General features: G+C 39.0%; 1 protein-coding gene across 1 annotated transcript in view; it reads right to left on the reverse strand.

The window, feature by feature from the left end:
- Positions 1-305: 305 nt before the first annotated feature.
- Positions 306-26404, reverse strand: part of LIN7A (lin-7 homolog A, crumbs cell polarity complex component) — a 206346-nt gene continuing 180247 nt past the window's right edge. Inside the window, exons 14-15 of the mRNA XM_031463079.2 lie at positions 7905-8123; positions 306-431 (exon numbers count right to left, since the gene is read on the reverse strand). Coding sequence (XP_031318939.1) covers positions 7905-8123 — 219 coding nt within the window. The 3' untranslated portion in view covers positions 306-431. The remainder of the gene's footprint in view (positions 432-7904; positions 8124-26404) is intronic.

The raw sequence follows: 26404 nt of genomic DNA on the forward strand, positions 1-26404 counted from the left end.
GCGACAACCTTGAACTGATGCAGTTTGAACTATTGCCTAATGAGGGATCCATTAATCTCTGTAAAAGCTATAGACCCAAGATTCACTTAACCCTGGCCCTGGTGATTTATGTGAAAGTCATGGACTTTATTCTTCTTATACTGTTTCAGTCTGCAGACTGGAAAACCTCTCCCTTTACACACTGAGAATTCCCACTGCAGCGAATGGAAGGTCTGTGTGCGTAAAGAGCTGGTGAACGGTGGGGGGTTTAGCCCCAGAGAAAGAAGGTGTCGAGTTGCCTTGGCAAAGATTTTATACACCACATGTTCACAGTTTCTTGACAGGTATAATTATCAGTGTTGTCTTTTCCTTTACTATGTGCTGGGATTCTGAAGCACGGTTTCAAATTTGTGACTATTGGATGTTTGATCAAGTAGCTTTTCTTCAAGGACCTGGAAGGCGGAGAAGAGCGAAGAGAAATCGGTGATTAGTATTCATTTGTCAACTACAATGTGCTAAAAATATCAAAGGAGCATGTGCTATGTGAGAACAGCAAGGTTTATTTTGGTCTTTATCATTCATGCAGTCTTCCACATGTGAAAAAATTGTTCGATATTTGCAAAGGAAGTAATTATCAAATGAGGATGGGAAAGACACAGTTATTCCCTAAAATTAAATAAAAAAACACCAGTTTGGAAACATTTTAAATGTAAGACATTTCTTCCTCCCAATTCCAGATGACTCTGTTTTTCTTCGTGGAGTCAAAGGAGAGAAAACCTTTACAGTATGACTCTTCGGATGACCGGTAGCGCTCTTGTTGAGGTACATGTAAGCAAAGCCTCTCTTTGATAGGCTGGAAGCACCAATATCCCTTCCGTGAAGCAGATGGTAGGCTCATTTCCTCTCCCATGAGGTCAGCCTGACATGGAGCAGAACAGAGTAGGCAGCTGCCCTGTACGGTCAGATTTGGGGGAGCAGTCTCCCCAAACACTCCCCCAGACCTGTCACTCTTCCACCATTATAGAGTCATTTCTTTCAGAAAGAACAGCTTTCGCTCTTTGTTTTTAAAGCTGCAGATGTTTTTATTTCAATGAATGCCGAGCACCATATACAAAAACATTTTATTTAACAAATTGTTCCAGCTGGCATGAAAATGGGGGGAGGGGAATAGGTTTGCAATCTACCACCTCTGCATCCACACTCCCCAGTCACCAAGCCTTCTGAAGATTTGCCTAAAAGCACCTTGGGCCTGCAGAGTGGAGCTGAAAGTCATACATGAAGTCATTGTCCTTCTTCAGGGGTCACCTGACAGGATACTGCATAGAAGTATCATCTGTCGTTACTACTCTACTATGCTGCTGTTACTATTGAGTGTTCACTAATTGCCACATATTTTGTTAAGAGTTTTACATATTTTTTCTTATTGAATCTCCGTAACAGATCATCTGACTGAGTCGTATATTGAATAACTTCCTTCAAGTCCGTTAGCTACCAAGTGATTGAATTTTAATAAATTAATGCACCATATAGTTACATGGGAATGGGACTCAGAGCAGGTGAATTTCAGAAAGAGTCTCAATCTCTTCATCCATCCAGAGGAGGAGTAGGCCTGCGGGATATGCCAGCAGCTGAGAGCACCAGGCATCCAAAGCGTGCGGGATTGAAATACCCACTGGGAAGAAGCACTGGCTCCAAATGTTCTCATTATTCCCCTCATTCCCATGACTTATAATTCAACAGATTAATAATTTTTTTTTCCACATTAGTTTAAATTTGTTGATCAAATTGCTTTGCTAATTTCTAAATGAGTCATTGTGGTAGACAGAAGTAATGCTCCCCTCCCACAACATGTCCTTGTTCTAATCCCTGGAACCTGTGACTATGTTAGATTCCATGGTAAAGGGAAATTAAGGTTGTAGATGGAATTAAGGTTGCTAAACAGCTGATATGGAGAGGATCCTGGACTGTCCAGGTGGGTCCAATGTAATTAAAAGTGGAAGAATGAGAAAGAAGCAGTCAGGGAAGGAGATGTGATGATGGAAACAGAGATCAGAGCAGTGCACTGTGAGGGCTTGACCACCATTGCTGGTTTTGAGGATGGAGAATGGAACCAGGAGGCAAGGAATGCAGGCGGTCCCTAGAAACTGAAAAAGGCAAGGAAATGAATCTTTCCTAGAGCCTTCGAAAGCCTAGTGAGACTGTCTTGGACTTCGGTCCTACAATATTACAAGAAAATTAATTTGAATTCTTTTAAGCCGCTACAATTGTAATTTTTTAGAGCAGCAGTGGGAGAGCTGCGATGATGAAATATTCTGAAGCATGGGGTGCTGGGAGGTCCATGGTAAGGGTTAGCACCAACTCTAAGCAGAGACTGAATTCCTGGAAAGCTCATGTGAACATATCTATGAGGAAGGACGGTTAAGGGGAAGATGCTTTGAAGCCCACACCTCTGGGTTTGTATCATGGCGCTATCACTTGCTAGCTATGAAATGAGTAGACTTTAAAAAAATCCTACATAACTCAGTTTCTTCTTAAAAATGAGATTAAAAACAGTACCTAATACTCATAGGATTATTGTAAAGATTAAGAAATTTAATATATGTGAAGCACTTAGAAGAGTTCCTGGCACATCCTAATTGCTCAATAAATTTTATCCAGTATTATGATTATTATTTCTGGTTCAGTTTTCTGCTTGATACTCTGGAGTTCTTGAATTCAGTTTTATCAGAGTCATCCTTTAGGAGCTCTCAGTAAATGGGCTGGCAGGTTCCCTGGTTCAGGTCATTAGGCCCCTGGTTGTGGCAGTGTTAGTGAAAGGTACAGAACAGTAAGTAATGGACAAAATAAGGGAAATGAGGGCCTGAAGAGGAGAAAAAAGAAAGTCAGTGAGGCTACCGGCAAAGGCCAGCTGCTTCCATAAACCTGCTAAGATCCAGCCTGTATTTGAATGTAAATGAATTCTTCACCCTGGATCCACCAATAGGAGGTCAGAGAAATTAAACAAACTTTAAGTTTCAACTTCTTCAGATTGCTGACATCTCAAAACACATCCCTCTTCCTTCTTACTTTTATTCTTTGGGAATCTGAGTGAAATATGGATTTATATAAAGTCATACTTTAAAAAATGAGATGCTTATAGGGTGGGGGCTTATTTGGGCAAATTAGGTGAAGAGGATTAAGAGGTACAAACTTCCAGTTATAAAATAAATAAGTCAAGGGGATGTAATGTACAGCATAGGGAAGAGAGTCAATAATGCTGTAAGAACTTTGTATAGTGACAGGTGGTAACTAGACTTGTGATAATCAGTTTATAATGTATATAAGTGTCGAATCACTATGTTGTATGCTTGAAACTAATATTCTAAATCAACTACACTTCTTGAAAAAAAAAGAACAGAAAGAAATCCTTAAAGCTGAATAAACATAACACTTTCAAAAAAAGTGGCTATAGCATTAAAAAAAACCTATATTCATATCCTCTGCTTAGGTTTCTGTAATATAATATATAGTGATCATATTTACTGCCTTTTAGAAAATGTAATCTATTCTTCATGATTAATAAGCATGGAAGTTAGGGGAAAAGACAACTGAGATTTACTTCAGTAGAGTTTAAAGGAGTAGGCGTAAGATGCATTGTCCACACGTTACTTGCATTCAACCTATTTTCCATCTGTATGTGCAACTGACCATTGTGCATTACTTCATAACCTCTACCATCTCAGATACAAAATATTATTTCTAATTTAGAGAACAGACATTATATTTCATGTGATAAACAATAAGACAATATCTGACAAGCATTTTTGCTTTACCTGGTCTTTGCTTGACTTGTCAAACTTAAAAAAAAAAGAAATCAGAGATCTGTTTAAAGTAAATAGCTTCAGATTTTTTCCCAGTCAAGATGGCAGAGCAGTAGGACCAAGAGCTCGCCTCTCCTCGCAACTACAACAAAACCACAACTGACTGCTAACAACCACTGGAAAAACAAGACTGGAACCCAGCGAAACATATTTTCTTCAGCTTAGACATGAAGAAGGAACTACAGTGGGACAGTAGGAGGAGCGTGCTCACCATATAATTGGGCCTCATACCGCCCACAAACTGAAGAATTAAGTCTCAGAGGCCCTCCCACAGGAGTGAGAGTTCTGAGCCCCATGGCAGGCTCCCCAGCCGGGGGTTCTGACGTTGGGAGGAGGAGGAAACCCCAGGCCATCTGGTTTTGAAGGCCAGTGGGGCTTAACTCCAGGAGCCCCAAGGGACTGGGGGGAAACAAACACTTCACTTTCTTGGGAATCATACATAGAATCTCGCGTGTACCAGGTCCAAGGGCAGAGGCAGTGTTTGCATAGGAACTTGGGCCAGGCCTGCCTGCTAGTTTTGGGAGGTCTCCTGGGAAGGTAGGGGGCAGCTGCAGCTCACCCAGGGGACATAAAAACTGGTGGCGGACATTCCGGGAGTGTTCATCTACATGAGCTTCCCTGGAGGCTGACATCTTGATTGGATCATTAGCACCCAGACCCAGCCCCACCCAACAGCCTATAGGCTCAAGGCTGGGATGCCTCAGGCCAAACAACGTACTGGGTGGAAACACAGCCCCACCCATCAGCAGACCTCCCAAGCCACAAATGCCTCTAGACATGGCCCTACCCACCAGAGGTCCAGAACGAAGCTTCACCCCGCAGTGGGCAGGCACCAACTCCTCCTGCCAGGAAACCTTCATAAGCCTCTAGCCCAGCCTCATCCACGAGGGGGCAGGTACCAGAAAGAAGAAAACAACAATCCTAAAGCCTATGGAAGGAATCCATAAACACAAGCCAGACTCTACACTGGGACCAGCTGGACCCTGGCCCTTGAGTGACAAGAGGAGTGTACTGCTGGGACGCATAGGACATCTCCCACAGAGGGCCACCTCTCCAAGGTCAAGAAACGTAACTAACCTACCTAAAAATACAAATAGAAAGATAGACAATTTGAGGTGGCAGAGGAATATCTTCCAGGCCAAGGCACAAGATAAAATCCCAGAAGGAGAAATAAGTGATGAGGAGATAGGCAATTTATCCAAGAAAGAGTTTAGAGTAATGATGGCGAAGATGTTTAGAGAACTCAAGAGGAATATAGATGCACAGAGTGAAATTTTTAGCAAAGAGTTGGAAAATATAAAGAATACCCAGAGTTGAAGAATAAAGTAAATAGCTTCAAATCTCCTCTCCAAAGCAACCATAGTATGAGTCAGCAAGTGTAACAAATCCCATTTAATCCTGAAAAATCTAATTAATTAAAAGTTGAACAAGAGCTAATGTAGGTCTCTTTGACTGAATACACCATAAAATCCATGGATGTCATGACTTGGTTGTACTTTGCTTATACTTGAAATGGTCACTACAGTTTCATCTCATGGGGCCATGATCCTGGGTATTGCAAGTGCTCTCTTGGCAGGCATACATATACATTTTGTGTTCACTTAAACAGAGCTTAACTATATCCTGTGTAAGAAAAAAACATGGGGGTTTTAAATGTCTTTTATTTAAAATGTTAGTCTTCGGTAATGAGATAGTAGGAAATTCTCAAGTGATTTAATGAAGACTGATGGAACAGAGAAATGGAGTTGAGCCCAGCAAATTATTTATGACCAAGTTGTATACTTCCAATGATGACTGAATGAGCATAATGTTGGAAGCTTACAGTAAGACCTCAGAAGTCTAAATGGCAGCATATTTCTTTCAGAACACTTTTACAACAATTTTACCATGGGCCAGTGTGGTAAAGCAAATAGGAGAATTGGTTCAAGACTGTGTTATTGAGAATGGATAAAAAAAAATGAGTTAATGAAAAGAGTGTCAATGTCTGACTAAAGAATAGTAGATTGTTATTATTAGAAAAAGACCTTTGAAAGGATTCTGAAAGTACAAATGTAAAGGGCCTTTACATTTGGGATAGATAAGAGAGGAGAAAGACAAGGAAAAAATGACTTGTCCACATGCATCCAAATCATTCCATCATCCCAGTCCAAGCCACCATATCTCTTGCCTGGATGACTATATAATAGCCTCCTAATGGGTCTCTTTTCACATTTACCCTCAATAATCTATTCTCCCCACAGCAGCCAGAGTGGTTCTTTTATATAGATAAATCATATCATGCCACCCCTTTGCTTAAAAACCTTCGATGGTTTCCACCGCAATAAAATCTAACTTCCCTCAGTGCTTTAAAAAGCTCTCTGTGCTCTGGCTCCCATCTGTCTCACTGCCCTTCTCACTCTTTATTCCCTAACCACCTCGGCTTTCTATGCCTCAAACATCAAATAGCTCACATCTGCCTTAGAGCTACTCGACTGTCTGTTTCCTCCTCTTCTTATGCTTGTTTCATAGCTTTTCCCTGTCATTCAATCTAGCTTAAATGTCACCTCTTTTGAGAGGTCTCCCCTGATCACCTCATCGAAAGTCATCACCTCGCCAGTCTCTATCAAAGCGCCCTATATTTAAAAAAAAAAAGCACCCTATATTAACTCTGCAAAGTATTGATCTCAATAGGATATTCTTATCTACTTGTTAATTAACTATCTCCTCCAACCAGAAGGTAAGCACCATGAGAACAAGGACTTTGCTTGGTTCATGCTGTTTCTACAGACCACTGAACAGTGCCGGGCCCATCAAAGTCAGAAATAAATATTTACTGCTGAATAAATGTAGTTTTTAGAATGAAATGTAATTTCATATAAAGACACCAAACTATGCTATATATAATAAAACCAGCAGGTTATAAAAGACAAGTAGATAGTTGAATTCCCAGGCCTCTTGGGGGACAAATCCCAAACTCTTTTACTTCTCCTTTTCATGAGTGCCACAAAAATTTGAAAATCTCTTCTCACAGCCACTGTTTCTGCTTGTGCAAGTAGTAAACTGATACTGAATGAGTTTAAACTACCATCACCCGTTGTTATCTTCCGAAGAGCATCTGAACCTCATTTCAAATACACATTTGCAGACATCATAGTATCTAAGGATATGAACTGTCTCTTCCAAAAAATAGCAAAGAAGATGTAATTTCTGACGTTCTGTTTGGTAGAGTAAGAACGAAAAATAATTCTATGCTACTTGTCAGAGTGGTTTTGGGGGATCCACTGAAGCTATTGCAGTTTCATACCATTCATCTAAAAAGTGGTGTTTTAATGATACTTACTATGAAGGGTTTTTTGAGGGTTAGGGATACCATGTGAGAAGGACCTAGCACATAGCAAGAACTTCAAAGATGGCGATGTTTAATATTTTTCCGAGAATTTTTTTTAATTTTCTTAAAAATATGTAGCAAAACCTGACTTAGCATTCATTGTCACAAAGTGGAATTTAGAAAAAGGTAGGTACATCTTAAGACACATTTTAAGTGAGCACTCAAAGAGAATTTCAAAATCTCTCAGCACATAAACACTGGCAGGTCTCTACTTCATTCTTTTCAATGGAGTGGTTTTCTAGTAAACTCTGTTTCAGTATTCTAAAGGGGATCATTCCAGGATCAGCACTGTATGGTTGCTTAGTCTGTACACTGTGCAAAGGCAACTGGGCAGGAATCCAGCCCGCACCTGCCATGTAGCCACGCGTCTGACAATCTGGGTTCGCATGGATGCTGTATTTTCGTAATTTATATAAAAGCATCGTATAGTCTGTACCTGGCCCTCCCAAAGTATCTTGTTTTCTAAACCATCTTATATTTGAAAGGAATATGGCTGAATGACACATAAAGTAAGCAACTGTCTTGTTTAAATTTTCTGAGGTCATTGTTCTTTTATGTAAAATACCTGATTGATTTTGTTTGGATTATTAAATCTAATGATTATGTTCCAGCTGTCAAAGAAACTATGTTTTAAAAAAAATCCAAAACAGACTTGCACGTGCAGGGGACTCTCCTTGTAAGAAGGCGGCACTCCTTACCTACGACATGTGGTTTTGCTGTGTCTGTTGCTGCTGCTGCTGTTGCTGCTGCTGGATTAGCAATTGCTGCTGCTGCCGACGCCGGGCTGTCCGTAGCTTTTCAAAGCGAGCCTCCATTTCTTCCAGGACTTTCGGGGTGTACCGGACCACCAGCTTGACGCTGTCCTTAGCAGCCTTGAGTAGTTCCACAGCCTTCTCATGGTGCTCTCCTTCCACACTCTGAAAAGACAGTGGTGTCTCTTAAAGGGAGAGCTTTCTTGTTCTTTTGAGAGTCCAGTGTGACCTTAGGATCACAGTACAATCCCAGTTTGAAATGTCAACAAGATAATGGCAAATGGGATTTACTGCCATTGTTGTTATTATTTGTTACATCTGGAGTTGAACCATAAGCAAGTTAGGCTGCACTAGGGCGGGTACAGGATGGATTGAATGGAGGTTCAAGTTAGGAGGGTGAGAAACAATGAAGACCTAAAAGATAACACTACCACTTAGAAGGAAATGTTCAAATCTCATCTGGCAGAGTGAATGCTTTAGTCAGAAAACTTCAGAAAAAAATTTAAAAAGAGCAATAAAGGGTGACTTTTCCTATCAGATATGAACGTTTATTAAGAATCTACACTGATTAAAGCAGTGTCTTACTGGTGTAGTAAGAGATAGTAGAACAGAACAGAGTCCAGAGGCAGATCCATCATATTTAAAACTTTATTATATGATAAATGTGGAATTTAGACCAAAGGAGAAAAGGATTGTTAAATAATGATGCTGGAACAGATAATTAAATGATACAAAATAATGTGGATCCCAATCTCATAGTCTATGCCAAATATAACACGCTGATTAAAAATTTAAATGTAAAAATAAAACCATGAAACAATTAAAATGAAGTCAATGTTCATCATCTTGTGATGCAAAAACAATTCTTAGAAAAAATGCCAGGAAACCACTCCCCACCCCAGTCAGATTTAAAAATTGTAAGTTTCTGTATCTCACACACCATAAAAAGGTCAAATAACAAACAGAAAAAAGTATTTTAAATATATGACAGTCAATCTGTTAATAGTCTTCGAATGAAGAGCTCTTACAAGTCAATAAAGATTTAAGCAACATGGGCAAGTGAACTCACAGACAAATAATTTTTTTAAAATGGCCAATAAACCTACGAAAATATATCCAAGCTTCCTAGTAATCAGAGACATACAGATGAAAAAAATTTCACTTTTAATTTTAAAATGGTAAAGATGTATTTTTAAATATGGTGTATTGACAAGACTATAGGGAAAAGGGATTCTCATATGCCACTAATAATGTAACAAAAACTGGTACCATTTTTCCGGAGAGCACTATTGTTATGCATTGACTAAATCCTTTATAAATGAAGGCTTCTACTTTTGGAGAAATTTACTAAGGATATAGTCGGATATGCACATATACCTATAAAACAGATATAAGAAAAAGCAAAAAACTAAATTAATTCTTGGTTTCTGAGTTTCAAAATACTTTTTTGAACATCATGGCATAGATAATAGTTGGGGAAACTATGTTTACTACAAGTAAACTCCAAGAGGCTTCTCCAAACCTTCTCAAGTTGGGACTAGGGAGAAGCAAAACAGAAGAAACTTGTAATCAGACATTATAGAACCTTGAGAAAAGGAGATAGTCCATCCCTCTCAGCTGATGCACAGGGCGGATGACATAACCCCTGTTTTATAGGATCCAAGTGCAAAGGCCTTTTGACTTGCTTCCTGGGTAAAGCCCAGAGAAGAAAGGTGTATGTGATGTGACAGAGGACTGAGACAGGCTTAAACACAGCCAGAACACGGAGAGTGCCACTAAAGTGGCAGAGAAGGCCGCCTGAAACTGGTTGCGATTACATTTTCACAATCCAAGCAGAAGGGAGACTAAAATGAATATTATATTGAGTTACAAAAAATAATTTGCATTTCAAGCATGCTTAAATTATATCTTGAGATTCATTAGTGACTATTATACAGATTTGGAGACTTAAGAACTGGTGTTACATTCTTTCTATCATTTGCTTCAGCAAGGTGGGTGTGGATTGAGAAGGAAAGAAAAAAAAAAACAACTTTGAATTTTGCAATGAGACAGTCATCAGTGGCCTTCAGTCATCTGTCTGAAAACCAGGCAGATACTAGGGGTTTCAGAAATGACTACAGAGAGCCCAAGAGGCAACTTATATAACGACTCGTTTGCCAAGTCTGGGTTAAGTAGAGACCAAGGGGTTATAAATAGCTGATGAGCCGAGTGCATTTTTATCTGTGGCTGAAGCCTAAGAAAATATGCTTATTCATTGATTAACTCATTCCTTTAATTATTTACTCAATCATTGACTTGGTCACTCAACAGATGTTTACTGAGCATTTATTCCACTAGTTACATTCTACTAAGTTGTTCCGAAACATGGAGATGGGAAACTTTGACAACTTCATACCATGTAAACTCTGTTTTCAGTGTCCTGGCAATTTCTTTGTAATTTGCCCCAAGATGAATTGTTAATGTACAGAATTCTCCTTTAATTCTGGGTGATTTGCTCATTCACACCCTTCTCTAATTTCTTTCCTAATATTAAAACTTACACATTTGTATGTTTTAATAACAATGGTTCACCCATTTTCCGGGCCAGATGATTAGTCTCCAGACATCTTTTTGGCTTTTGTTCTATTTGCTTTCATTTATTAGGGTTGGAAATTCTAGGCCAGACCTTTAGAGGCCCATTATCCCAGATTAGGCACTCTGCCTGCAATTTAGAGTTGCCACAGGAGGGCTGTGGTACTAATACCCAGGACCAAGAGGCTCTCACCACAGGGAATGGCTGAGAGAAATATGGCTGGTGGGGCATACTCGGCCCTGCAGGGTTACCTCTCCCATCCCCTCACAGTTAGCAGTTTATAAAAAGCAGACTGCGCAGTCTTTGAATCCAGAATTTCTGCCTCAATGTTCTATCTTTGGTTTAGACCACGACTCAGATTCTTCTGGGCTCAGCAGAGTTAATGGGTCTCCTGGTCTGACTCTACCTGTCACTCTGTCTTGCCCATCAGGGCACAGAACCCACATGGGATCTGGTCATGCTTTCCTCATTTCTACTACTAACAATCCTGTGTTGAAAACAACACAAATTCGATGATTAAGCAGTATAATAGAGACTAAAAGGTAACTCCTAGAGATTTGAAGAAATATAAACATGTTTGTACAATGTATCATTTCAAACACTCAACTTTGATTTTTTAACTATTTTCAGAAAAATACCTTAATTCTCATCTCAAGGATTGTTCTGTGTAGCTCTTCTTTCCACTGGCTTTGCCTACTTTACAAATACTTTTGAGGGCCTATGTTTGTCTTCTTAACCTACAGTTTATCTCTGTAATGCTTTTAGTCCTTCGGTAGGAATTTTTAATAAGAAGAAGGCAGTTTTCTTTCCTTTCTTTCCCTTTTAAGGTAAGAACAAAAGAGCAGAAGACTCTACCATGGAATCCTTGTTCCATGCTTAAACTAAAGCCAAGCTTTCTGCTCAGTTAGGGTATACATTTTCATGTACAAACACTTGCCAGTAGGTATTCCTTTAGCCCTGAAAGTTTATCATTTATTCCTACTTTTAACTTGGTCTGTTTCTCACTCTTAAGGAAAATATGCCTTATATCAAGCTAAATATTTAAAACATGTTTTGAAATGTAATAGTTTTTTGTAAATAGTTCAGCTGTTTCTATCACAGATATATATATATAAATAATATAAAATATAAATAATACAAAATATATATAATATAAATATGTATTTATATTTGAAAAACCCTCCTGATTCAGGAATTGTCCTTGATAACAATGAACTCAGCTGAAGCAGTCGCGGAAACCTGTAGCACCAGCTTTCCACATAGGATGAAAATGTGGCCCTTATGTGATTTGAGGAGACCTAAGAAGACTTCCAATTTTAAAGTGAAATCCCCATCTCCATTAATAAACCTGAAATTCTGTATTTTCTAAAAGAAATTCTATACTTTTAGATTTCATCATCTTGCTTTAAGAGTTCTGTTGTACCTGCTGCAATCTGAGGCAGTCATTAGCATGGGTTAATTTAACAAGGCTTTCCAAGAGACATCTGGTAAAAGCTGGATGTCATTAAGGAGGAGAAGGGTGGTGAAGAAGGCATGGGGGGTATACAGGGCATCCAGGAAATACTTAGAGCAAAGAGAAGTGGTCCTAAAAGACAAAAGCCCCTAAAGAGAAATATTACCCCACAGTTGTGCCTAGTCTGGCCATGAGCCTTCACCAAAATGAATTAAAATGTACAAGGAAGAATGGATATTCCCATCCTGAAAATATTTCTTTCCCCTGCTAAATTTTTTAAAAAATACACGGAGAAATCAATATGAAAACGAGAGTTCAAATGTTCTTATTATCATTTCCAAATGCATAAATACAAACTAAAAAAACACTAAAATGATTTTAAAAAACCATAAGAAATGAATCTTCTATAATGTTAATATATAAGACTATATATTTTCATTCAAGAAGCCGGGAAAAATTAGCTTAGTTAATAACCAGATACATACTTGTTTATTAGTAAATTCATGCAGGAAGTAGTAAGCTCCAGGAAGCTTTAAAGTTAATTTGAATGAAGTTTAGCAAACCAGCAGCTGGTAAATGAACTAACTTTTAAACATGACTGCATTCTGATCTTTCAATCTTTTTTTATTTCTATGTATTGAGTTATCAAAATGGCTGCTGTTTCTTGGTATGCTCAACATCCTGCTTGATTAAAAATCCTCTCTAATAAGAGAGAACTTTGGATTACACTGCATATCTGAATTTGCTCATGATCTGTGCTCTCTCCCCTGCTATTGAGAAACTAGTTGCTAAATTTTGACCTTGGCTAGAACTCAGATGGAAGAAATGCCTGCCCTGAAAAGGAATCTTGTTATCTGTGCACAATCAGTTGCCAAATGGCTGTTGCCTAGGTCTTTACTGTGGCTCCTTCTCTATGAGGATTACACAGACATAATCCTGACCCAGTTCACTGATAGATAAGTTGCTTAAACACTGTTGGATAACCAAGAGCTGGCTCTACCTCTCAGTTATTATTGTATGAATATCTAGAGCCAGGTTTATGCATAGGCTCCTAAATGACAGCAGTCATTCCTCTGGATTAAGGACCAAATAATGTTATCAGGGAATAAATGATACCAAGGATATTGGGTTATGATAACTTAGTGCAGTTAAGTAGCTCAGAAACTCAGAACATTATACCTGTGAAGGTCCTTAGGGACAACTTTGTTTATCTCCTTGCATCTTTATACACAAGGAAATAAAGACCAAGAGTGGCTGTGATCTGGTCCATTTTATATACTGGTTAATTGCAGGGCTGGATTAGAACTCATTATTATTGATGACTGCTCCTTTAACAACTTCATTCTGCTTTTCCAGATTAAATAATTCAGACCATGGTGGATCAGTTTTTACATGATGTGAGAGGACAGGAACTAACGACAAGGGTAAGATCTGTTAACTCCCAGCTCTAAAGGGTATGTGTTGGACAGTGAAGCAGCAGCAGGAGGCTACATGCTCACCATTAATGGGTTATTATTCTCAACTTGGAAAAGGCCCAACATAGCCAAATACAGACCTACTCCTTTCCCACAAAGGCAATGGTGACTGAGCATTTTTTTCTTATAATAGTTTTGCTCTTACTCAATTAAGGTGTTTTGATATTATTTTAAGAGTGTGCATGTCTGTACACATGTGTGTGAGTGTGTACTCTTAACATTTGTATGTGTGTATGCTAACATTTATTGAGCACTTATTAAGCACAAGGCAATGCTAGCTGCTTTGTGTACATTATATCTAATCCTCATAACAACTCTATACGGAAGTTAATGGAGAGCTTAAGAAATTTGTCCCAGGTCCCCTAGGTAGTCAGTGGAACAGACAGAATATAACTGAGACCTGTCTGTTTCCAGATATCAGGCTTTTACCTACCAACCCATAGTCTTAAACAAGATAATAAGGAGAAAGTAAATACCATATAAGTGGCTTTCCTATGCATGGGTATTTTTAGACCAGTTGTTTTTAAACATGGATGTACACAGAAATCAACTTAAGCACCTTTAAAATATAGAGACCTAGGCTGAATCCCAGATTTACCATACCAAGACCCACAGCAATATGACCCAGGAACATATGACATTATAAAACTCTGATAAAGCCAGCCAGTCACTGATGTGCAGATTAGTGTTTGGACACAGTGCTCCAGACTGTAACTGCCCCAAATAGTAAATGCCACCTTAAGAGTTTCTCCACTCCTGGAGAGTTACTCCAGGAAAGGGGGCTGGGTAGGTAGGTAAGGGAGGTCTTACTGTTTTGCCTTGGTGTAGCCCTACAGTCAGAATTTGTGGTCATTTAAAGAAAAAAACTATATTGATTAGGTGTTTAATTAAGAATGGAATATCTCTGCACGAGTTACAGGATATATTCAGAAAAAAATCTTTATGACTCTTTGATCCTTTCCTTTTCTCAAACATGTTAATTTTCTGTTCTAAATGTATTCTCTTTTGCCAAAGTAAAGTGGCAAGTATAAAAAGTATTACATTTATCCTTTGAAAAAAATATGCTAATGCTCTCCCATAGTACTTTGTTCCTGCCTAAATGCTAACATCTATTTCAGTGCACTGTAATTTATCAGTTTACAATCATTCTGCTGTCACTAGACTCTCCAAGGGCAGGATGCATCTTGTTTATCTCTGTGCCCAGCATCTACTGTGTGCTCAATAAATACTTAGTCAATGAATAAACCACATGCACACACGCACACACATATTTTTTTTTTTCTGTTAGGCTAAGGACCCAGTACTGCTGGGTTTGAATTTGAGCTTCTTCACTTATCAGCTTTGTGAGCTCAGACAAGATGCGTAGCATCTCCGAATCTCAATTTTATCATGTGTAAGAGGGTATCAGAGTAATGATTCTACTGTATAGAATCATTATAGGCATTACATTTAATAAAAACAAAAGCAATTGGAAGAGTGCCTGGCACTTAAAATGGGTCCAACAAATGTCAGCTCTTTGTTGAACTATTTCCTGTGTGAGCTTGCTACTGTAAGGCTTCAGGTGCTTATAGACAAAAACAGCAGCAACAAAATACAATTTACTTTAGGAATAGGTAAAAGTTTCCTTTATATTATCTAGGAAGCAAAAGAAAATGTATTTACTAAGTAAATTAATAGTGTATGGAGTTTGTTGGAAGAAGGTTTAAAACTATTTAGGTAAATCAACTGCTTATAATCACAGTCAAGTAATTTAGAAGAATCATTTCCATACATACAATTGATATGCTAATTACAAAGAATTATTATTTATTCATGAAAAACTGCTCTCTCAGTCCCTCCACAGTGTCACACTTTGTTAAGGAAAGGAGGAATGTGCCGGAGATTCACTTGATAGGAGCATGCATAATGTGAGCAGACTTGAGAGGGAAAATCATCAAATAACCAAACACTACAAGACAGCAAGGAGGAATGGGGAAAAAGAAGTGTATAAAATTACACATATTTTTATCCTGTGAGAGTAGTTACATAAATAAAAGTTTCTGAACTATGAAAGTGGAGAATGCAGAGCACTAGCTGTCGGCCCAGGGGGCAGAAAACTTAAAATGAGCAAAAGCTTTAGAGAAAAAAATCAGTGCTGGAAACTGCAGATCTAACATTTGGTTGATCTGAGCCCACCAATCACATCTGGAGACTAAAACTGGAAATAAACACAGCTACGACATCTCAGTTGTGATGCTTTATAGTAACTCTGCTCAAGCTTTGATGATCCGGCACCAAAAGGAGGGGAAAAAATTCCTGATGGTTGCTAGAATAGATTCACACACACACACATATACCTGTGCATATATACTCGTAAGTATACATACACACACACACATACACACGTGCACACACATATACACATATGCGCACACACACGTACACACAGGGTCATCTTCAGGAGTACAAATGTGAACGCTAGAGATCTGAAACCAGAACAGAGCTATGTGGAAAAATATTCCTAGAGAATGAGGTCTTTAAATTGGTTTGTTAACTTTTGAGTGGTAGGTTTCACCTGGTAAACTGATACGACAGGAAGTCTTTCCAGTCATGATACACACTGATTTGTGCTTCTAAAATGCATGCTCGACCCACCCACACTCTCCCAAGCCATGACACTCCATGACACTAAACCCTCAAGGAGACTCCTTCAAATGTTCAGAAGCAGGAATATCAAAATTGCCAATTCTCAATATTTGCTTCCAGGTCTCGTTTGGCATAAGGGAGGGGCTATGGAGGTAGGGATAACCACCACCCTCCACATACTCACCACTATTCCAGCTCCACTTAAACATACAGATACATCTCAAAATCTAGTGTGATTCCTTAATCAAATCATCAAACCTACCCTTAGCACAGTCAGCATGACAGAGCAGAAAGGCCAGGGACTGGGATGAGGAAGATCTGGGCTGAGTCATAACATATCACCACTAAAGAGTGTGACATTCAGAAGATGACCTCTCCTCTGTGTCTCAGTTCCCAGATGGACACTGTCCTGGTTTGAGCACTGAAAGTCCCAGAAAATGCCTCAGCCCTGGGCAAACCTAGACAGCTGGTCACCGATTAAGACACAGGAAAATGTTGCAAAGACTGAAGAGTGTGTAGTAGTGCCTGGTACATGATATCCCTTCAATACATGTTTGTTTCTGCAGTAGCCCTTGAAGAATTCGAATTTCAGTGAACATGAGGGTGAGCAATCTTATCAAAGAAGGATGGGTCTGTTGAACACCAAAGGGAAGCATAAGGGGGAGGGAAGGAGAAATCAGAGGTAAGAGAAAGGTTTGGAAGAGTAGGTTCAAGGGCACGTGAGTCATTTTTGCTCACTCTCTAATTCTGCCAACACTCTAAAGACAGACCTAGCTTGATGGAGAATTATCTTCTCCATCCCAAGGATGATGAAACCTGGCTTAAAATAGCAAAGCTAGTTTAGAAGGAGTACCTAGACTCAGGTAAGGCTTTTCAACATTGCGGAACCAGTGCTGCGTACCTGGACACTGGCTGAGATCCCTGAGGACAAGTACCAAAGCCCATTCTTCAAACAGTTCCCACTGATTTTTGTGGCAGGTGGGTTATGACGTGATGGGGACAGGACTAACACTGGAAGGTTCTTTGAAAGATTTTGCAACCTGGAAAAAAGCTTAGCCTCTAGGAAGTTTTTGGGAGATCTTCTTTCACTAAGCAAGGCATACATCACCCTATCTCCGCTTCCTAGATGTCAGCCTGTATTGTGTGCAGTAACATCAGGATTCTCTCAACCAGAATCATTCTTTTAACCCTCAGTCTCTTCCTCTGGTAATCTCACAGAAACCACAGTTTTCTAAGCGGTGCCATACAGACAAGAGTAGGTCCCTACAAGTATTCAACCCAACACTTCAAAGGACACACTTTATTATTTAATCTGTTTTCAAATCCTGGAAGCTCTACCAGTTAATATAAAGCATAAGAGAGAAACATAACAAATCTAGGCAGAAGTTGTCTGGGTCCAGAGCTGTCAAATGTATTTCTTGTGAAGAGTAAAGCAGGAGGGACTGTTATGTTGCTCTTTACCATGAATGATAAACATTAATAACAGCTACAAGGCTTAGTTTAATTACAGAGATTCAACATTACAGATGCCTTCCTTCAGAAGGAGTGAAAATTTAAGGGCTATTTCAGGTTTACTGTCCAATATCTCTCCGGCTCTACGAATACATGTCTTTTCCAATTAAAAGCACACCCATGGAAAATTCCTTGGATTTTTCACTAGTGGCTTACACTAAGATTTTTCAGGTACTTCCACAAAAGAAAATGCTACTTACTTTAAATGCTCTAACTGACTCTAACCTCCAAAGGGTCTTTCCATCCCTCCCCTCTGGTTCCAGCCACCACTAGCCACGTAGCCACCCAAACTAGGCATCCGGGGGGCATGATTAACTCTCCCCTCCACCCATACCCAGTGAACCATGGAGACTGCTTAATAGTCATTCCCCACTTACCATCCCATCTCATCCTCTGCTCCCTCTTATTTCTTATGATTTTAAAATATCCTCTAGCTTCTCTCTTGTCCAAATCCTTCTCCAGATTCTAGCCTGAGTCACTTGGTCTTTCCCCCTTGCTGACAATCTAGTGAAGGGCAGGAAGAACACAGCTCTGGTCGACACTGTCCTTGAAGGCAGGGACTGTGCTCCATTGACTGCTTCTCCCCGGGACCCTGCACAGTGCCCAACACCCATTCAACCAACGTTTACTTAACTGATCTGGGGAGCACTGGCTCTGAGGCTTGGGCCCCAAGATTACTATCTTTATGACTTAGGGCAAGTTGTTTCATTCCCTAAGCCTCAGTCTCAACATGCAAAACAATGTGAGTAACTTTTCCTTTAAAGAGGTCATTTAAGATTTAGTGACCTGCCCCCTCATTCATACCCAGAGTTACACTGGAGTTCTTTTTTGTATTGTATGTGCCTGGTTCATATCTGCCAGGATTTTGTATGACTGGCTCTCTCTCATAAAGTTCTCACATAGAAGATGTTCAACTTCACTATTAGTTAGGGAGATACAGATTCATTCCAGAAAGGAATAAAAATTGTTCACTTATTTTAAATATTGATCATGTATCACCAAGGATTTGGTGAAATTTTTATTTTCATACAATGTGGAAATAGAAATTGGAGGTCGATTTGGCAGAATCTAATAAAGTGTGCCCATATCCTCCTACCCTGGTTTGCCACGTATCGGTATTCACCCTAGAAAAACAGTCATTCATATACATAAAATTTTTTATTGAAGCTGTGTTCACATTAACAAAAAGAAAGAAAACAAAACAAAACAAAAAACAATTGGGTAACAAGCTAAATGTCTATCGATAGGGGAATGGTTGAATTAATTATGGTACCCACATACCGTGGGATACTACACAGCAGATTAAAAAACTTATGTGCTGAGAGGACAAGGTATCCAAGACATAGTTCTTAGAAAGCAAGTCATAGAGAAATAAGTATATATGAAAATATTAGTGTATTTAAAAAACTTAAGAACATTCATTGAGTGTTTACTATCAGGCACTGTTCTAAGTGCTTTAAATTGATATAGATAGCTACTTTAACAACCCAGTGAGGTATGTAATGTTACCATCCTAATCTTATATACGAAGAAACTGAAACACAGGAAGTTTCCACAAGTGCACCACTGATGGATGACAAATCTGGCTCCAAGTCTGGTCTCTTAATCACTGCTCTACATTGTCTCATACATTTTATATCTAAAAATAAACAAACAGTTGAATAAATGTGTGTGTGTGTGTGTGTGTGTGTGTTATTGAGGGCAAAGGAAAACATCTGGATAAATACTTGCTATCCATGTTTCCTCATGGAGGCAGAGGAAGAAAGAGGAAAATGATTAAAGGGGCTTTTTAAAAAATCTGAGTTCAGTCTTTCCACATTGAATTCTTTGGAAATTTTATAAGGATGCATTCACATATTTCTTGCATAATTTATTTTAATACAATAGCCCAGAATCATCATGAGGAAAGTGAGAGGGAAAGTCATTCTAGAACAAACTGAAGAAGGTTGGACAAAGGACAATGTTGCTTAAAAAGTGCTTTGAGACACAGCTTTGAAGTAATCTGAGAAAAAAATAAATTATAACTACAAGTGCCTGGGTAATTTAGGTGAAAGGAAGGGCTTTTAGCTACATCACCTCAGAAGTTATGGATGCGGAAGTGTGGTTTGTGGAAGCTTCAAACCCCCAATTACAAGGGATCGGCATGGAGATTCCATTTGAATGACCCTGACTGAATGCTTTTTCTCCTGGTATGGTTAATTTGCTGAAACCTGAGTTTCCCTTTCCTCCATCTCCTCCTGGTTGTTTATTTGTCCGAGCTGGCATTTGAGCTAGACGGCGTGCTAGATCACTCGCGTTTAAGTGGGAATGCTAAAAATCCAGGATGTTTGACTGAGAAATGGTGAGGAAGAATTCTGAAATACTGCACGTTCACATTTTTGTTTTTCGCTAATGGCTCCTGAGATGAAAAACAAAGAAAAACCTGCAGTGATTTTGAGCTTGATAGAGGTGAGATCCCAGAAAGTTACAAATCAGTCAACCTAGAAATTCTTTTGAAAACGAAATGGGTCGGTTTGATATTTCCTCTTTGGTATGATTATTATTGATCCTCTCCTCCCAGTTCCCCAAAGAACAACGTGTTGTAACAAAGAAACACAACTTTCCCTGCATAACAGATTCATAATGAAATCGGTTTCTTCTCTCATTAAACATGAAGTTATAGCTACCCCTGGTTGCCCTGCCTCAAATTCCAGCCCCTTCTGGACCACTCTTTACATTGAAATCATAGTAATCCTTCTAAAATGCAAATTGGATCATGTCACCCTCTTGCTTAAAATCCTTCTGAACCCCCATATTGCTCAGATAGAGCCCTGAGTTTTCCGTCCAGTGTTCCTTATTACCACCCGGCCCCTGCTTATCTTTTCTGCCTCATTTGCCAACTCTTCAGGGTCCACACAGAAGAACTGGCAATTTCCTGCAGTGTCTGGACTCTAGTAAGGTTCCTCTAAGGCGGCTCCTTCATCTTCCTCGCTGCCTCCATTCCCCTACCCAACACCGCCTGACCTATGAGCTTTCTTCACAGAAGGGACCACCTCTGGCCCTCCCATGCCTGGCCTAGATGACCCGTTTAGCATCTCCCATGGAACCCATGCTTATCCTTATTTACAAAGTAACCTATGTTGCAAAGATAATCATCCTCCCTGCCTATTTCCTCCTCACATCTATAAGCATGAAATCAGCGGTGTTTACTTTTTATTTCACCCGTGACTAAGACAATGCCAGGTCCAGTGATATTTTGTCAAGGGAATGAATGAATAAATATCTCAGTTTTATGGACTGGCTAATATTCACCAACAAATTTGTAACTTAACTATGTTGTCACTTCTCTGAGAAATCATAATGACTTCTTAATTTAAACCAATGGCTGCAGTCATCTCTATTTATGAAAAACGTAACTTGATGCTTCTAGGAGAATTAGATAAAAATAAGTAAGCTCCTTTAGGGTAAGATCTATGATTTGGTTAATGTTCATCAATAAATTTGTAACTTAACTGTGTTGTCACTTCTCTGAGAAAACATAATTATTTCTCATTTAAACCAGTGGCTGCTGCCTTAAAGATGAACTAGTATCAACCAGCACGACTACCTGATGTAGCACCTACTGTGTGTCAGGAACTGTATTATAGTACTTAAGCACCAAAGCAGAGAAACGAGGTGGTCACTGTTGTTATCCTCTCTTAGCAATGAGGAAACTAAGGTTCAGAGAAGTTACCACATTGCTCCTCAGACTCCATAAATTACACTGAATTAGTTTGTGAGAATGAAATGGCCCAGTGCATTTAGAGTGCAAAGGAGATGCCTGTCCTGTAAGCTCTCAAAGGAAGCCTTTTCTGTTACTTCTGTTATCAATTTTGTTACTATACTTGAGGGGGTGCCTGCTTTATTTCTAAACCTATTGTTTGGGGATTTTTAAATTACCATTCCAATGTAGTGGAATCTACATTGAGCAGAAGATAACATTTCTGAAAAGTTGCATTTTTTTTTAAATTAGCAAAAACTTCCAAAAATAAAAAAAAATTTGTGAGCTACCATCACTGGATTCATCTCTAGCATCCTTGTTGCTTCCTCCACATGCCAGTGCTCCTCCATCGTAGGGACTTTGCAGTGACTCTTTTCTCTGCATGAAATGTTCTTCCCTAGACACTCATGTGGCTCATCCCCTCACCTCCGTGACTCTTCTTCTAAATATCACCTTCTCACTGAGGCTACTCCACCCTGCACTGCACCACCCCATTGTACCTGACACTCCCTGTCCTCCTGCCATGGTGTTGATTTCTCTTTTTTTCCTTAGTTCTTGCCACCATCGAACATTATATTTACATATTTATTTATTTTGTTCATTGGTTATCTGCCTTATTAAAATATAAACTTCATAAAGGAAAGACTTTTTCTTTTTTTTTTCACCAAAGAATCCAGACTGTCCCAAATAATGCCTGGTACACTATGAATGTATAATAAACACAATAAAAATAAAGACTGAATGAATGAATGAATATTAGGACTATGTCCAGGCAACATGGATGGACCTGGAGATCGTCATTCTAAGTGAAGTAAGCCAGAAAGAGAAAGAAAGATACCATACAATATCACTTATACGTGGAATATAAAAAAATGAGACAGATGAACTTATCTACAGAACAGAAGCAGACTCACAGACATACAGAACAAACTTATGGTTACTGGGGGGTAAAGGGGGTGGGAAGGGATAAATTGGGAATTTGAAAATTTGCACCTCTTGGGGAGTGATGGAAATGTTAGCTATCTTGATTGTGGTGGTTTCATGGGTGTACACATCTATCAAAATTCATCAAATTGTACACCTGAAATATGTGTAGTTTACTGTACAGGAACCATACACAGTAAATGTGCTCAAAAAAAAGACTATGTCCAGGCAACATTATATAACCTTCTTTGGCCACATATGTGCTCCAGATACAGGGCATTTACGTACATTTTGTCCGCATATTGCCCTATTTGATATCTCTCAAACTTAGGGTTTGGTGGAATAGCTGAGCAGATAATCATGGTTTGATCTAGGCACGGCAACACAAACAAGAGAGTTAAAGCTGAAAGTTTGACTCAAGTCCCCACATTCCTATAAGTAATTGAAAGTGCATCAGAGAATTTTAATGACTATATTTGACTTGTTTTAGTCACAGAGTAATCAAACATGCGCACTAAAAATTGCACATAATTAAACTCTTGATGACCTTCTTTAAAATTAAATAAATTTATTAGAGGCCAAGCAGGTTAAAGTAATTGGACTTCTTTGTGGAACACTCAATGTGCAAAATTATATTCAATGCAACTAGAGGAAATCGTATTTTTATACCTATAAATGTTGATACCATAAAATGATGTGTGGTCTGATAACTAGCATCAGACAGTTTTGCATTCTCCCTCCTGCCAGTTTCATCCAACAAAATAGGATCCATGTGAAATGGTGCATACAGCAGGTTCCTGTGGTAATTAGCTGCAAGTTGGTACAGCCTGGTCGGCAGTATTTAAAGTGGCTTTTTACATTGTGTTAGAATGAACAGTAACATAATGATGATCATTTAATATAAACTTTTAAAAGTTCAAACAGATCATGGACACAAAAATAAAAGAGAATTTCATGATTAGCAGCTGTCCCCCTGCCAGCCTTGCGGCCAGCCTCACGCCAGACCCACAGTAAAACTCAGGTTCCCTGTAGACCTCACTTTCAGACTTTACTGAGTAGACGAATACATACTGTGCCTTCTAGACTTAGGCTGCAGAGAAAAGTGGCGAAACCTTATGACCTATCGACACAGAATTTCTACAAATCACCCAAAGCTAAAGCTAAGACCTATTATGAGGAATTGCAGTCATCTCTATTTATGAAAAACTTAACCTGCTATTTCTAGGAGAATTAGATTATAAGTAAGCTCCTTTCGGGTATGATCTATGATGTGTTTAAATGGTCTCTTTCCCAGTGCCAAGCACATGGCACATGGTTAATCATTCTTTTTTTGGCCGACTGATTGAAGTCTTTAAAGTGATATTCTTAACATACTGTTTGCCTGTAGAGACAGGATCAATAATGGTGAGCTGTCAATCTCTTTGCCTTTGTTATTTATGGTATTTAGGGTCAACTGCAGGGTTCCTCCTCAAAGGTTCTTGATTCAGAGACAAGCCTTGGATAAAGTCTCTTCAAGAATTGGCCACATCTGTAGAATTCCCTGCATGCTATGATTTGGTAGAAGTCCATTCTACTCGCATACACCATACAGAGTAAAATGTATGCAATTTAGATTTTAATGGTGCAGCTAATACTTGGTTTGTATCAGTCTCCATGAAATTGGACAAGTCTCGTTTAAGATAATGGTTCTGAACCAGGCATGATTTCACCCCTTAGAGGACAGCTGGCAACGTCTGGAGACATTTTTAGTGGTTACCACTGGAGTGGGGAGTGTGACTGGCCAGGGATGCCGCTGAACACCCTACAATGAATGGAACAGCCTCTCTAACAAAGAATTATCCAGTTCAAAATATCAACTGTTCTAAGGCTGAAGAACTCTGGTTAAAACATTAATTTACTGAAAAATGTACATGGTAGGATTTTTCTTTTAATAAAGTTTTCTTCTTTAAAGTGCTGTCAATTTGCTACAGCTCAGTAAATTCATTTAAAATTACCCCCTGCCTAAAACCTCTGCCTTTCTCCAAAACCAGATGAACTTGTTCTATTTTGTACACTTTACATGGATAACCCACAGACACCACAATTTGCGGAGTACTGGGCTCCTCACTTTCCTGCCTGAAACATCATCTCTCCTGTATCAACAGGATGCAGGATCTATCCAGAAACTTGAGACGTCCTTGGTAATTCCCTCTCCTCTATCTCTCACATCCAGTCAACCATCAGGTCTTGCTAATAGTAGCACCACCTCTAAAACAGTTTTCAAATCTCTTCCTCTCTCTCCATCCTAATTCTTTTCTCTCAGGTAGAACCTTCATCATCTCTCTCCAAAACTCCTGAAAGTTTCCAAGTTTATCTCCTCACCTCCCGTTTTCTCTCAAGTTTTCCACACACTCCCACTCCGACATGCTAGCAGTTACAAGAACAACTTATATCCAAATGCAAATAAGACCATATTATGTTGGCCATTTCCTACCACCTTCAAATGGTAAGTCCAAGATCCTTTTCATGGCTTATGGGGCACGCTATGACATGGACCCTGACCATCCCTCCAAACCCAATCCCACCAGACTTTGCCTTACTCTAGCTCCACACATCATGCTGTTTCCTATATGTTTGTGCATGTTATCGTTTCTGCCTGGAGTAACCCTCCATCGACCTACTCACTCTGACGTTTTCATAGATAACTACTATTTAACCTTTTAAGATTTTACTTCTATATCATCTCCTCCTCAAAGCCAGAAGGTGCTTTTTGGTTGTTTTTGTTTGTTTGTTTGTTTGTTTTGGTTTTGGTTAAATACTGAACTATCTGCCAATACTGTCAGGATTACCCAATGGTAATAACTGGCTAGAACTGTGATGGGGCACTTCCTCTCTAGATTGGTACTTGGTCATCTCCATTCACTTATATAATCTCTTGGACCCACTGTAGTCAAATTTATCACTCCTACTTCAAGACGAGCCCTTATAAAACCAAATCTACTACAACATTGTGCTCCTTTGGCTTTCTAGAGGTAGAAATTTAGAGACTGTCTAGAATCCTCAAATTTTCCAGTGTCACATTTTACTAGATTTCTGAACATGTACTGACTACTGCATATGTAGTGATGAGTTCAGAATGAACAATTTGAGTTCAGATGCAGGTGCTGGGTGATAAGCTCAGGATGATGCTAGGTCAAATCTTGTACAGATTTAAATTCACGGTCCATCAAAAACATAATTGCAACCTATGTAGACTTTAACTCCAGGATGTAAAGTCTCATGCTTTGCTTCATATTCAAAGTTACATTCCTAAGTTATGCTATATTTGCATAGTCGCTGGTGATAACAGGCACATCTATGAATAGAAACATGACTTCTCCTGAGAAGTGTTTAAGTGACATGGAAGGGCTATAATACAATTTACGTTTCAAAGTAAAATCAGCAGTGATAAAATGACCAACTAATGATTCTGTATCTATGAGAGAAAAGAGAGCAAACCAAGGAGGGAAGGCCTATGGCTCAATATGATACACTTATAACTTCATTAAAACTGGCCAAAGCCAATGGCTAAACTTAGAAGGGTGTGGTTCAGGCACCACAACTGCCAAGACTCTCTCACTGAATTTCCCGTATCTGAGGCTCAGGAATTAACATTTCAGTTAAAGTTTGGGCATCTTACATGAACCTCCCAGTAATCACATGTAGATCATCAAGTGTTATTTGATTCCCATATGAATCAATGTCTTCTTTCTTTAAGTACGTAATCAAGAACAAGACAAACTTATGGTTACCAAAGGGAAAAAGATAGGGGAGGGATAAATTAGGAGTCTGGGATTAACAGATACAAACTACTGTATATACAATAGATAAATAAGAGTTGTATAGCACAGGGAACTGTATTTGATATCTTATAATAATTTGTAATGGAAAAGAATCTAGAAAAGAATATTTATATATGAATCACTTTGCTGTATACCTGAAACTAACAGAACATTGTAAATCAACTATAATTTAAAAAATTTACAAATTTAAAAAAGAACAAGACAACTTCAAAATCCATTATAGGAAACCAATTCTGAGACTTAACTTGGTTTGCATTTCATTAGGTATACCTGTGGAGCTGGGAAATATTAGCAACACTCCAACTGTGCTTAAGGCTGGTACCAG

This window comes from Camelus dromedarius, chromosome 11, assembly GCF_036321535.1.
Source record: "Camelus dromedarius isolate mCamDro1 chromosome 11, mCamDro1.pat, whole genome shotgun sequence".
Taxonomy (NCBI): Eukaryota; Metazoa; Chordata; class Mammalia; order Artiodactyla; family Camelidae; genus Camelus; species Camelus dromedarius.